This window comes from Lactuca virosa, chromosome 5 (genome assembly GCF_052849685.1).
Source record: "Lactuca virosa cultivar CGN04683 chromosome 5, Lactuca_virosa_CGN04683_v6, whole genome shotgun sequence".
Taxonomy (NCBI): Eukaryota; Viridiplantae; Streptophyta; class Magnoliopsida; order Asterales; family Asteraceae; genus Lactuca; species Lactuca virosa.
In genome coordinates, this window is record NC_136430.1 from 201,992,224 (window position 1) to 202,007,183 (window position 14,960).

General features: G+C 35.4%; 1 protein-coding gene and 2 pseudogenes across 2 annotated transcripts; all 3 read right to left on the reverse strand.

The window, feature by feature from the left end:
- Window positions 1-2,309: 2,309 nt before the first annotated feature.
- On the reverse strand, window positions 2,310-6,731 carry LOC145116075 (G-type lectin S-receptor-like serine/threonine-protein kinase At1g67520). Its single transcript, XM_079052438.1, has 8 exons — window positions 6,429-6,731; window positions 4,555-6,354; window positions 4,363-4,482; window positions 4,077-4,276; window positions 3,764-3,974; window positions 3,441-3,678; window positions 3,079-3,229; window positions 2,310-2,801 (listed from the first exon to the last, which is right to left on the reverse strand). The coding sequence occupies exons 1-8, from the start codon at window positions 6,523-6,525 to the stop codon at window positions 2,493-2,495; spliced, it is 3,126 nt and encodes a 1,041-aa protein (XP_078908564.1). The 5' UTR covers window positions 6,526-6,731; the 3' UTR covers window positions 2,310-2,492.
- A 2,684-nt stretch (window positions 6,732-9,415) lies between these two features.
- LOC145116374 (G-type lectin S-receptor-like serine/threonine-protein kinase B120) lies at window positions 9,416-13,717 on the reverse strand (annotated as a pseudogene). The gene is made up of 8 exons (XR_013712045.1): window positions 13,362-13,717; window positions 11,509-13,270; window positions 11,317-11,436; window positions 11,042-11,241; window positions 10,730-10,939; window positions 10,385-10,622; window positions 10,026-10,176; window positions 9,416-9,885 (listed from the first exon to the last, which is right to left on the reverse strand). The product of XR_013712045.1 is annotated as a G-type lectin S-receptor-like serine/threonine-protein kinase B120 (transcript).
- LOC145112249 (thaumatin-like protein 1 pseudogene) lies at window positions 12,693-13,458 on the reverse strand (annotated as a pseudogene).
- Window positions 13,718-14,960: the final 1,243 nt, after the last annotated feature.

A 14,960-nucleotide genomic window follows, 5' to 3' on the forward strand; every position in this document is an offset into this window, starting at 1 on the left:
CCCAAAACTCATAAAGGATTGCATAAAGCTGAAGAATATGGACTCTCTAGACCTCCCAAGGTCCAGATCTGATAATATTGTCACAAGGGGACATCACACACACTAGATCTCTTACCAACAGTGAAGAGAAGAAACCCTAGATTCATGAAATCTATTACTCAAATGAAGATGGACATGAATCCTTACCTCCCACAGCAGCTCTGAACGAAATGATGGAAGATTTGAGTCCCACAAGTCAGCCTAGCTCGAAATCCTTCCTTCCCTTTGCTAAAACACACCAAAGAATGATGAATTATCCCTCCTCTTACTCTACAAGCTTTCTCTCTGCTCTCTAGGGTTTCTCAGGGGTGTAGTGGCCGCAAATGAAGGCCATAAAGGCCTTTAAATAGGGCACATGCCCAAAGATTAAGGGTTTCTGCCGCCAGCACAGACTCGTCGAGTCACCTAGCCGACTCGTCGAGTCCATTCATTAATCCAGTCAGCGAATCGCGATCCTACTCGACGAGTCTAGGCGTCAACTCGTCGAGTCCCTCTCTTTAACTCAAAATAAAAGGTTAAAATAAAATAACTGGGAATCCGGATGTTACATGTATATATTTGTTTATATGTTTCTTTGTATATGTGAAATATATAGTATTTGTATGTGTATATGTGTAATTAGTATATGTATAAGTGTATTTGGTACATGTATATATGTATTTGTACGCAAGCACATAGAAATTAATGTATGTATGTGTATTTGTATGTAATGACCATGTGTGTATAATGTATATATATATGTGTTTAAAATGCATGTATGATGTTATGACTTAATTAGGTGTAGATGTCGAATGTAGTTGTGAGGTGTCGATTGTCATTGATTAGTTTCGATAGTTTGTAATGTTATTACAAGGGCTTGTTATGTTTCGAAGCTTACTGTGTCTAGTCTCTTGTATTTTTTGTTCTCTTTCATGTTCCCTATAAATAGGGAATTGTACTAGAGTCAGAGAAGAACTTTTCGTGTAATTGTCTAAAACACTTTGTCCTCATGAAAGCTTAATTGAGCCAAACATATATTATTTAGATGTTGTGTTCATCATTCATAATTTTACTCTTGTCTCGTAATACATACTTGATTTCATTACGGCTACATTTGGTATCAGAGCAGGATTCATACAGAATTGTTCTAACTTTCTGAGTTTTAGCAAAAGTTTTGAGTCTCATGTTAGATCTCAATTTTCCGCTCTTTTGCTTCAGAAAATAATCTTAGATCTTCTATTGTGAGTCAATTTTGCATTCTAGTTGTAAAATCGAGTGTTTGATTGGTGTTTTCTGAGTGTTTTAGCTGTTTGATCTCATTCCAATTTAAGCTTTTCTCAAAAACATTCCGTACAACAATAGCGAACTTCAACATGAACACGATGACGTCTTACTCTCATCTCCTTGGTTCATCAATGAAGATTCCAATGCTGATTCCCGAGTACTACGATCAGTGGGCTGATCGTATGGAGGATTACTTAAACGGAATCGATGAAGAACTATGGAAGTGTATTCTCGGTGATGTTCGTCCACCTCCTGCTGTATAGAGTATTGGAACTTCTTCCAACAATCAAAATGTCAATGAACAAACTGAAAGATTGTTGAAGAATGAGAAGAAGTGTATGAGAGAACCCAGAGGTGCTCTACCTCCTGTTGTTTACAATTACGTTCGTAGTTGTAAAACTGCAAAAGAGATCTGGAATACTCTAAAGAAAAAGTATCAAGGGAGTGAAAAGACAAAAATCAATTCAGCGAAAAATTGTGTGGTTGAATTAAGTGAATTTAAACAAAAAGAAAGTGAATCCATCGAATTGTACTATGATCGTCTGAATGAGCTCATCTACAAGTGCAATCGATATCGGAGCACCAGGTCAACTATGGAGTTTAATCTCACATTCATAATGGGCTTCGTAAAGAGTGGCAAAATGTTAGTCTGTTAGTCTGATGGAATGAAATATCAGATTCCGCTTGACTGAATTTAAACATGTTTGTTTGCTCTTGTGAATGTGTATACAATTGACTGACACCATGAGGAAATTGAAGAGACAAATTAACATGATTTAAAACCTAAACTAATAAGGGAATGTAAACGGATGATATCTATAAATTAGTTATATATTTCCACAAATGCAGCCCAAACACATTTCAATGATGCTTCTATTTAGTGACCAGGCTTCCCCAATCAGGTTGCATAAACACCAAACTTTCTAGACTGAGAAAGCTTTGAAATTTAGCTAATAATGAATCTACCATCCACAAGCCTGCACAAGATGTTCTTTACTTTATCAACATATTTAATATGGATAGACCTGTAAAGAGGGTCCTTTATATTCTGAAGTGGCAATTCTGCATGCATATAACAATTAACAAGTATAGAAAAATGGATTTGCATCTCCTACAAAAGTGAATAAATATAAATTATATTACAGAAAAGTTTTCCACAAAGAATGATATGCTGAAGCTACGTTCATACCCTATCGACCCCCAACAACAGAGATGGTCACATTATTCACAGAGAAATCTTCTGCTTTGGTTTCATATGAAGTTGACTTTGAGGCGCCTCCACCTATCAGAAATGTTGGTCTGTTTGGAGTGGGTAATGATATGGAGTCATTGAGAAGCATGGAGATCATCCCTGACGTTGTTGGCCTATCTATTGCATTCTCTTGTACACACAGAAGGGCAACATGAACAGTCCTCAAGAATTGTTGTTCATTACAAGTATTTCCAAGTGACGGGTCCTTCAATTCCAACGAATCCCCTTGTTGCCATAGCACCCATGCCTAAATCATTCAAATAAGATTAATGATTTTGATCGACTTTTTTCCCCTTACTTTCCAACAAAGTGGTAAGGTTAAATTGTTTAATAAAATTCAACTAGTCAAATCCCCTTTGGTTCTGTAGCATACGTTAGTTAAGCCGTTTGGACATCGTGAATATATAGCTAGGTCAACCGAAATATATAATTGTGGGAGCAAATAAAGTAATATGGTACTCTCATTTTCATTGAAGATTGTATAGTGTGTAAAGATGTTAAAAGGAGATTTTGACTATACTTACATATCCAATAAGACTGAATGTCTCATCAAGATGAAAGAGGCTACTATTTCTTCTTCCACTGATGATTTCCAGGATCAATACTCCAAAGCTGAAGATATCGGACTTGATTGAGAAAACCCCCCTCATTGCATACTCAGGAGACATATAACCACTGAATACAAAATGGTCACCAACACTTTTTAGAAATAGATAGCATGGAATCAGAAAAACAACAAATTCATCTAAAAGATACTCTATCTATAATTGGATAATTGTGTTAGTTCTCATTTGTAATATTAAATCTAACTTTTTGCTAACAGATTGACCATCAAAGCATATAACTCAATGGGATTTTTGTTACTTCAAGAGAGATGATCACTTACTATGTTCCAACCACCCTGTTAGTCATTGACTCGGTCTCGTTCTGCTCGCATATTCTTGCCATTCCAAAATCAGAAATCTTGGGGTTCATACTCTCATCTAAAAGAATGTTATTAGCTTTTAGATCCCTATGAATAACTTTCATTCTTGAGTACTTATGCAAGTACAACAACCCTTGAGCAATTCCTTCAATAATGATAAATCGTTTAGGCCAATCCAACTCTGCCTTTCTGTTTTCATCTGCAAAAGCCAGTGAAAGAGTTTATAGTGAATATCACAAGTAAATTAAAGAATTGAATGCACATATATTTCAAACAATGCATACCAAATACGAAGAAATCTAAACTTTTGTTGGGCATATATTCATATATTAACATCTTTTCTTCTCCGTGAATGCAACAACCAAGAACTCGAACAAGATTTGTATGCTGAAGTTTAGCTATGAGCACTAGTTCATTCTTAAATTCCACAAGCCCTTGACTTGACGTTCTTGAAAGCCTTTTGATTGCAATTTCTCGCCCATCACTTAGTTTTCCCTGTTTTCATAATTGGATGATATATCTTTTTGTTAAAATAGATATACATATGCAAGATCCAAAAAGATCTATCATAAAAATTTGAAGTGACAGTAGCGTAACTTTGTAAACAGGTCCAAAACCACCTTGTCCGAGCTTATTTTCAATTGAGAAATCATTGGTGGCAGCCATGATAGAGGCAAAGCTAAACAATAGCAAATCATTTCCTTTCACACCATCCGGTTCAAGTCGATGTACATCCTTGAAGCTTTCAGAAGTTGTCAGCTCCACGAAATATTCATCTCTCTTCCGTCTTTTGTATTCTAAAATCAACATCAGTGACTTAACAAAAGATGCAACTAGAAAGTACAAACATAAGCTGGATTTAATATCGTTGATGGTTTTATACCTTTTTGTCTACGCTTCCTCTTCTTTATATACCATAAAGCCCCAAAACAAAGGAAAACAAGAGTGATGGAAACACTAATGGATATCCATATCCAATTCTTGCTCTTTTGTGTTTTGTTTCCTGCAGTGTAGATTGTTTAGTTTTAAGGAGGTGTAAATGGTAGCAAAAACCATTAGAAATCAACATTATTACCTGTATTTCGATTGCCTAGATTTTGGCTGATCACATACTTTGAAGTAGAGTTATCATGAGGATTAACCAAAAAACTATTGATACCTGTCCAAATTACACAACCACTTCCATTGATGGTACTGCTACTAAACCCCACACAATTGCAATCATTCCAGCACTTATCAAAACAATCGTTAATGCTTAAGCTTGAGTTCCCATCAGTTGCACTTTTTGTCCTATCTTGAGCAAAATCCCCATTCTTTTTACTAAAATTATCGTTCTCTGTCCTGCACTGAGGTAAACTCGACTCCATGCAACCATTACCAGAATCATATCCATAACAAAACTCAGGGCTCCAAGCAGTAGCATTATTAATATCTCTAATTTGGCCTTTTGGTGTTAAAATCCACATGGGTAAAGCAGCAATATTACCGTCATAGCTAAAGTATCTTGCTTTATTGTTGTATACAGAAGTGAGATTATACATGGATTGACTACCTGGGCCATTCAATGCAAACATATATTGAAATATTTTGTTGTTTAGATTCCCACTAGTCCAGTAGGGTCGTCCTCGTCGTCGAATCATTAATCTCTGGGATCCTTTTTGAGTGGGTTCCCAACTCAGAGTAAAAGGTCCTGATTCAGGGTTTTCATTGCTCAACCAAGAAGTCAAAGTCCAATTCTGGCCTGCTGTCATGTCATACCCAAGCTTCATGCCAGGTAAAAGTACATTGGTTGGGTGATCAAAACTCTGCCACAAAACTCTTTTGTCAACTTGGTTAATCAGCCGGAAATTACCATTATCTTCGAGGGTTGCAGTCACATTTGCGTTTGGACCCAGTTTAACATCGGTGATTCTCATTAGAGTTTTGGATCCTGCACTGATGACCAAGTCTCCGGTTTTGGCACTGATGGATAGGGTATGAGTGCCTGGGGTGGATATGATCGGTGCATTTGGATTAGCTACCCATACTTTTGTGGATAGAACATCGCTTGTGTACCAAATTCCCAAGTAACTGTAATCTTCACCAAAGAACCCTAATGTAAAATTTCCACGCACCGAAACAAGCTGGTCTGTAGACTTGAGTTGGCCACCAAGTTTGATTGTTGAAAATGAATCTGCAGCAGCACAAAATCTAATGGTGTAATCGGCACCATTACAAGTAAATGTAGTAGTCTGTAGATCCCATAGATCGGACGGGGTACTATACGTAAAAGATCTTGGGCACGCTGATCGAAACAACTGATCATATGCTGTTGGCTTGCACGATGAGGGTGACGAGAAAGAGTCACTGCAACAATACTCTGGAGAGTGAAAGGCCATGCAAGCGCTCATACACACCTTTCCATCGGCTGAACTTAGCTCGGTTGGACACCGCTGATTCAAGTCTTCAACACATCCCGTCTTAGCACAACTACGTAAACTGGAACCTGAACCGGAAGTCGCCTCCACAAGTATTGGCAAATTGTAGCCCTGGGCAATGTTGACATGATAAAAATCCTGGCTGTGGATTTGGGTTTGATTGATTCTGAAATCAACAACTGTGGCGGGTATCGTTACATCATATACACTACAAGCCATATCATTGGTGCCATTGATTCTGCAGTCACCTGTGGCACACGACCATTTACCTGACCTATTATAGTTGCAACCTGTCTGACCCCATATACTACCAAGCCATACACTCGGAGCTTCAAAAGAGCGTGAAGTACCCTTTGTGAGCTCAAATGTAGTTTCATTTAAACTCGTTGTGCTAATGATTACAGGCCAAATGGTGAACCCACAGTCGTTTACAATATTAAAAGTAACCCCCAAGGTTCCTGCAAATTCGTATAAAATTGCATTAAGAACAAAATCTTACTGTTTATTTTTGGATACAGAAGCATATATGTACCTTTAGAAAAGAAGAGGAAAACGAGAAAACTCAGAATTTGAGAAACCACTGCTACATGAACTTGTGAAGATGCTGCTAACAACGACCAAGAACCCATTATTCATTCTAATCTTGTATTTTCTAGAAAATAGTATCGATTTCTCAAAAAGATGTGTAACTAAAGTTAGAGACGTGAATCTTCATCTCGATGTTACTGCTTGTATCCATATTGATGTTAGGCTTGAATGGAGCCAAGATCATCCATGATGGCCTTTGGGTGGTGGTGGTGGTTGTCAAACTTTCTTTTAGATTAATTATTAACTGGTAGTGGTGGTGATTTAAAAACTAAATATGTTCCACGTTTATTAAGGAAATATGCTAAGCAGAAGGAAACGTAATATTTGATAAAGCCAACTGAACGCGCAGCATGTTCATTAGAATTGGATGTATATAGTTGACCGGGTCAACACCATGGCATCTTTGTCTAGCACCATTCTCAATACTCGGTAAGCCAAGGCTTGAATATTATAATTCACTCGTGGTTTTCTTTGCATAATATACAAATGGGGACTTCCCAAAGTAATTCTACTAATGATACGTGCTTGGCTGCGTCGTCATCTTTACAGTTGCACATGGTAATATTGTGTCTCATTTGACAATTGCACATGGACATTGAGCAATGTGATAATCAGATCATCATATTTTTTTTAAAAGCTTACATATTTTATTACTATTATTTAACAACGTGAGAAAACAGTAATTATATTAATATTTTATTTCCTACTTTTTCACTACAAGAAAGCCTTAAGCGACGCCATCTTTAGCAACGATGCTGGCTTTAGCGGCGACATGACGCGTCTAATGTCGCCGCTAAAGCCAGAGTCGTCGCTAAAGGTGGCGTCGCTAAAGATTCACATCAGGTCAATGTTAAGATTCAATCTTGGTCCTACATTCTTTCGTTGATCTAACGGTTGGGTTCCTCCGTACATACCCAATAGCGGCGTCCTAAATAGCGATGTCGATGTCGTCGCTAATGGTCTCGAAAATATGAGCGGGAATACCTCTCTCCAACTCGTCACCGCAATTAGGGTTATCCCTTTAGTTGGTGTCTAGTCCCAGAACAGCTACTCACGATCATTTTCTCTCCCACCTTCGATTCTCCGGCATCCTTGATTTCTCTGGCGGTTTCAGTTGAGTGTACTGACGATTTCAGTCGAGATATCGTTTCCACCGGCGTCCTCCACCACTTACGCCGGCGACCTATTTCCATCCTCACCGAAGGTCGAGTTTACTAATGCTGATAAAACACTTCGAATCTCCAAGCTTCGTCGGTGACGGTAGGTGCTCATTTCCCTCTTTCCTCTTTCTTTATATATGTTGAACGGAATTTGCACTCTAGTTTGATGATTTTGGTGATTTTAGGGACTATTGTATATGTTGAACACTTTTTCTGTTTATACGTTTCTTTGCATGCAAGAATGAAATTATTGATATAAATGTGTTTATTTTGTGGAATGTATGTGTGTATTTTGTGGTACATGTGTGTATTTGTATATATGAATGGATGTGTATTATATATATATATATATATATATATATATATATATATATATATATATATATATATATATTTGTTTATATGTTTCTTTGTGTGAAATTAGAAGTATGAAATTAGTTGTATTTGAGAAATATAAAATTAGAAGTATGAAGAATATGTGTGTATTTGTATATGTGAATGAATGTGTACTTGTATGTATTTGTTTATATGTTTCTTTGTATATATGAAATATATAGTATTTGTATGTGTATATGTCTAATTAGTATATGTATAAATGTATTTAGTATGTGTATGTGTATTTGGTACATGTATATGTGTATTTGTATGCATGCAAATAAAAATTAATGTATGTATGTGTATTTGTATGTAATAAAGATGTGTGTATAGTGTATGTATATGTGTTTAAAATGTATGTATGATGTTATGGCTTAATTAGTTTAGTCCTCAAAACTACATAATATGTAAAGTATCATGTTATAATTGAAAAAACAAAAAGTAGGATGCTATAATTTACAATGTCTTTTAAAGTACGATACTATAATAAAAACAACACGATTATGATGCTATAAATAAAAATAAATATGAAAAACTACAATTTCGTAATAGAAAAATAAAAACAATAATAAGTTTATTTAAATAATAAAAATAACGAAAATAAGATTATATAAATAACAAATATATACTACAATCACTTAAAGTACAATGTTATAATAAAAATAAAAAATGAAAAATGAAAAATGAAGAAGCTAAATATACTAAGTTATAATTTAATAACTTAATTATTTAAAATACAATGCTATAATAAAAAGTAGGGTTTTTAGTTTAACTCTCTTCCTTTTAAATCATCAAAAGCCTAGAATCCTCGCCCGAAATTGATTTATAAATTAATTTCGGGCTGCCCCCGTTTTGGGACTGCTTTTTTAATACTTTATCTCATTTAGGATGTGAATGCGTATTACACGATTGATTGTTTAAGAAAGATTCGGTTGTTATTTTTTTTTTGCTCATCGGATATATATATATATATATATATATATATATATATATATATATATATATATATATATATATATATACTCCCAAGGGGAAATTCTGCCGAATTTTTCTTAAACGGTCAATCATGTAATACACATTCACATATGATGTAAAATATTCAAAAAGTGGGTTTAGAAGCCTAACATTGTGAATACTCTATCTGATTTTGCAGTTACTCTATCCTTATGATATTCAATACGATTTTTAGTTCTTGTAGAGTAAACACTAAAACTTAAATTATATTTTAGTTGCAACATGATTGATAAAACCTGGACTACTATAAAAAACCGTAACTCTTCCGCGTTCTAACAATGACTCAAACCTTTTCTCGAGAGATCCAAAGCATGCGTCGATGACAAATGTCAAATCAGACGCCTGTGTAAGAAATGTTCTTTATCAACATATTTAATGTGGATAGACTTGTAAAGAGGTACTTTATATTCTAAAGTGGCAATTCTGCATGCATATAACAAGTATGAAAAAATGGATTTGCACCTCCTTCAAAAGTGAATGAATACAAATTATAGTACAACAGATTTTTCACAAGGAAAGATATGTTGCAGCTACGATCATACCCTATCGACCCTCCACAACAGAAATAGTCACATTATTCACAGATAAATCTTTTGTTTTGCTTTCATATGAGGTTGACTTTGAGTCCCCTCCACCTATCAGAAATGTTGGTCTGTTTGGAGTGGGTAATGATATGGACTCATTGAGAAGCATGGAGATCATCTCGGATGTTGTTGGCCTATCTGTTGCATTCTCTTGTACACAGAGAAGGGCAACATGAACAATTCTCAAGAACTGTTGTGCATCACAAGTATTTCCGAGTGAGGGGTCCTTCAATTCCAACGTATCCCCTTGTTGCCATAGCACCCATGCCTATATCATTCAGATATGATTTAATGATTTGATCTAATTTCCCTTACTTTACAACAAAGTGGTACGCTTAAACTATTTAATCAAATTCAACTAGTATGTAATTGTGTGAGGAAATATGTTAAAATCTGAACTTGACTTACGTATCCAATAAGACTATATGTGTCATCAAGATGGACGAAGCTACTATTTCTTCTTCCACTGACGATTTCCAGGATCAAGACTCCAAAGCTGAAGATATCAGACTTGATTGAGAAAACCCCCCTCATTGCGTACTCAGGAGACATATAACCACTGAATACAGCATGGTCACAAAAACTTTTTAGAAATTGATAGAATTGAATCAGAAAAACAATAAATTCATCTAAAAGATACTCGATCTAGATTTGGATAATCGAGTTGATTCTCCTTGGTAATACTAAATCTAACTTTTTGCTGATAGATTAACCATGAAAGTATATAACTCAATGGGATTTTTGATACTTCAAGAGAGATGACTTACTATGTTCCAACCACCCGGTTAGTCATTGCCTCGGTCTCATTTTGATTGCATATTCTTGCCATACCAAAATCGGAAATCTTAGGGTTCATCCTCTCATCTAAAAGAATGTTATTAGCTTTTAGATCTCTATGAATAACTTTCATTCTTGAGTACTTATGCAAGTACAACAACCCTTGAGCAATTCCTTCAATAATGATAAATCGCTTAGGCCAATCCAACTCTGCCTTTCTGTTTTCATCTGCAAGCCAGTGAAAGAGTCTATAATGAATATAACAAGTAAAAGCATCTATAATGAATATCACATGTAAAAGCACGGAATGCATTTATGTTTCAAACAATGCATACCAAATACAAAGAAATCTAAACTTTTGTTGGGCATATATTCATATATTATCATCTTTTCTTCTCCGTGAATGCGACAACCAAGAACTCGAACAAGATTTGTATGCTGAAGTTTAGCTATGAGTACTAGTTCATTCTGGAATTCCACAAGCCCTTGCCTTGATGTTCTTGAAGCCTTTTGATTGCAATTTCTCTCCCATCACTTAGTTTTCCCTGTTTTTATAATTGCATGATCTATCTTTTTGTTAAAAGAGATATACAAATGCGAGAACCAAAAAGATCTATCATAAAAGTTTGAGGTGACAGTAGTGTAACCTTGTAAACAGGTCCAAAACCACCTTGTCCAAGCTTATTTTCAACTGAGAAATCATTGGTAGCAGCCATGATAGAGGGAAAGCTAAATAATAATAAATCATTTCCTTTCACACCATCTGTTTCAAGCTGATGTACATCCTTGAAGCTTTCAGAAGTTGTCAGCTCCACGAAATATTCATCTCTCTTCCGTCTCTCATATTCTACAATCAATATCAGTGACATAACAAAAGATGCAACTAGAAAGTACAAACATAAGCTAGATTCAAATTATATACCTTTTTGTCTATGCTTTCTCTTCTTTATATACCATAAAGTCCCAAAACAAAGGAAAACAAGAGGAATGGAAACACTAATTGATATCCATATCCAATTCTTGCTCTTTTGTGTTTCGTTTCCTGCATTTTGGCATGTTTAGTTTTAAGGTGGCATAAATGGCAGCAAAAACCATTGGAAATCGACATTATTACCTGTACTTCGATTTTCTGGATTTTGGCTGATCACATACTTTGATGTAGAGTTATCATGAGGATTAACCAAAAACCTATTGATTCCTATCCAAATTACACAACCATTTCCATTGGTGGTATTACATTAAACCCCACACACTTGAAATCATTCCAGCACCTAACAAAACAATCGTTAATGCTTAAGCTTGAGTTCCCATCAATAACACCTTTTGTCATATCCTGAGAAAAATCCCCATTCTTTTTAATAAAATTATCGTTCTCTGTCCTGCACTGAGGCAAAATCGACTCCACGCAACCATTAGCGGAATCGTACCCATAACAAAACTGAGGGCTCCAAGTAGTAGCATTATTAATATCTCTAATTTGGCCTTTTGGTGTCAAAATCCACATGGGTAAAACAGAAGTACTACCATCATAGGTAAAGTATCTTGCTTTATTGTTGTAAACAGAAGTGAGATTATACATAGATTGACTACCTGGGCCATTCAATGCAAACATATATTCAAATACTTGGTTGTTTAGATTCCCACTAGTCCAGTAGGGCAGACCTCGTCGTCGAATGATTAATCTCTGGGATCCTTTTTGAGTGGGTTCCCAACTCAGAGTAAAAGGTCCTGATTTAGGGTTTTCATTGTTCAACCAAGAAGTCAAGGTCCAATTCTTCCCTTTCCATGTCATACCCAAGCTTCATGCCAGGTAAAAGTACATTGGTTGGGTGATCAAAACTCTGCCATAAAACCCTTTTGTCAATTTGGTTAATCAGCTGGAAATTACCATTATCTTCGAGGGTTGCAGTCACGTTTGCGTTTGGACCAATTTTAACATCGGTGATTCTCATTAGAGTTCTCGATCCTTCACTGATGATCAAGTCTCCGGTTTTGGCACTGATGGATAAGGCATGAGCCCCTGAGGTGGATATGATCGGTGTATTTGGATTGGCTACCCATACTTTCGTGGATTCAACATCGTGGGTGTACCAAATTCCCAAGTATCTGTCATCTTTCCCAAAGAACCCTAATGTGAAATTTCCACGCTTCGATATAAGCTGGTCCGTAGAGTTAAGTTGACTGCCAAGTTTGATTGTTGAAAATGAATCGGGTGCGGGACAAAATCTGATTATGTAATCAGCACCCGTACACATAAATGTTGTAGTCGTGGTGTTAAAGGATCTCGGGCATGCCGATTCAAACAACAGAGTGTATGGTGCTGACTTGCAGGTGGAGGGTAGTCTTGACGATGATGAGGTGCTGCAACAATACTCTTTGTGAGCGAAAGGCCTCACAAGCGGTCATACATGTTACTCCACTGGACCAAAGAAGCTCTGTTGGACACCGTTGTAACAAGTCGTCAACACAACCAGTCTTCGTGCAACTGTGTAATCCAGAACCTGACCCACCGGTTGCCTCCACAAGCATTGGCAAATTGTAGCCCTTGAAAATGCTGACATCATAAAAGTCTTGGCCCCTGGTTCGATTGAGACTGAATTCTGCAATCGTAGTGGGTGATATGCTTTTGTTTCCACCACACTCCATTTCACCGATGTCACAGTCACCCGTGGAGCAAGACCACCAACCCGGCCAATTCGAGTTGCAACCGGTCCTACCCCATATGCGACCCACCCACTCAGGCGGAGCTTCAAAAGAGCGTGAATTACCCTTTGTAAGCTCGAATCCAGTTAAGTTTGGAAGAGGAAGACCAAAGATTACTGGCCAAACAGTGAATCTACATTCGTTTACGATAGTAAAAGTAACCCCCAAAGCTCCTGCAAATTTGTAAAAAAAATTACATCAAGCACAAAATCTGTGTGTGTGAGAGACTGAGAGCCAGATTTTGGTAAGGAGACACATATATACCATTAGAAAAGAAGAGGAAGATAAGAAAGCAAAGAATATGAGAAACCGCTGCTACATGAAATTGTGAAGATGATGACCATGAAGAAGAAAAACCCATCATGCCGTTGTATCTTCTAGAAAGAGTTCGGATCTCTAAAATAGTTGTTAGAGTAATGGTTGAAGACTTTATTTTTTATCTTGGTATACTTCTGCTGTGTCCATATTGACGTTAGAATTTGGGTGCAGCTAAGATCCTTGATGCTAGCAGCTCGTTCATGGCTGCTTCGGGTGGTGTGGTTGTCGGAACTTTCTTTCCGATTGATTATTAACGTTGTGAAGGTGATAGTGGCGATTTCAGAACTGAATGTGCTCCACACTCGCTTTTTCCAATATCAATAAATAAATAAATAATAAATAAATAAATAAATAAAAACACTATCCGGGAATAGAATTTACTTTAGAACCCATATTAACAATTTCAAAACATATTATTCATTTTGATCCCTCCACCAACTTTGAAGTTTCAAATATTAACAATTTCAAAAACAAATATTCATTTTGATCCCTACACGGTGTCCTACATATTTACCGCCGAACAAGCTAATGTCGTTTGCTTTACCGGCGGCAAATGCCAACCCCAATACATTTTTTGCCGGTAGCAAATCTCATAGGTATATTTTATGGATTGCAAATTATGAATTCTAACTATTGATTGGTCAATGGAGGTTATTATTATTTTTTTTAAAGTAAAAATATCATCACATCCTACTATAAATTGTGGCAATGGTAAAATCATTAGTAAGGTCGGTTACACTTTTACCCTTGACAAAACAATTATCACACCCTTTAGCCTTTTAATAAAAGAAACATTTTGATTGATACATGACACTTTTAAATGCACAATGATGCAACATGTCATTTCCATATTGAATTTATATTTATTTTTTATTTCATTTGATATAACTCCCAAAATTTAAAGAGTTTAAAATTGAATGCCATATTTTTTTTTTCATATATTCATAAAAGAAACTTATTTTCTTTTGTAATGCTTTAGAATTCACTTGATACAAACCCTTATTTAAAGGGTTTAATATTAAATAGCAATCTATTCTCGATGTTCTTCGTACAATAATTTAAACATATTAAAAATAAAAAAAAATAATATATATATATATATATATATATATATATATATATATATATATATATATATATATTCATTATTTACATATTTATAGTTATATATAATATTTTTTTTCTTATTGAACTTTTTTATATCTCATCAGTGTAGTAAATAAGTTTGTAAATATATATATATATATATATATATATATATATATAAATATATATATATATATATATATATATATATATATATATATATATATATATATTTGTCCATTGACCAATATTGATCAATGGTTGTGATTTAGATGGTGTTTTCATTAATTTTCATTAAAATGATTTGTTTTTAATTAATTTCAAGGGTAAATTGGTAAAACAATATGCATCTTTTTTAAGAATGTATACGGTTACTAAACTGATTCCGAAAACAACTCCCCTGTTTTGCAACACTAAGCCTCATTTTCCCTCATCTCTTCAGCCTCCATTTCCCTTGAG

Excerpts from the sequence above, each read along its gene's own strand:
- LOC145116075 (XM_079052438.1), bottom strand. The coding sequence starts at position 6,525 with ATGGGTTCTTGGTCGTTGTTAGCAGCATCTTCACAAGTTCATGTAGCA. Across the intron at positions 3,975-4,076 it reads GTTTTGGACCTGTTTACAAA|GGAAAACTAAGTGATGGGCG; the intron begins GTTACGCTACTG and ends TTATGAAAACAG. Across the intron at positions 2,802-3,078 it reads CATTCAGTCTTATTGGATAT|GCATGGGTGCTATGGCAACA; the intron begins GTAAGTATAGTC and ends TGAATGATTTAG.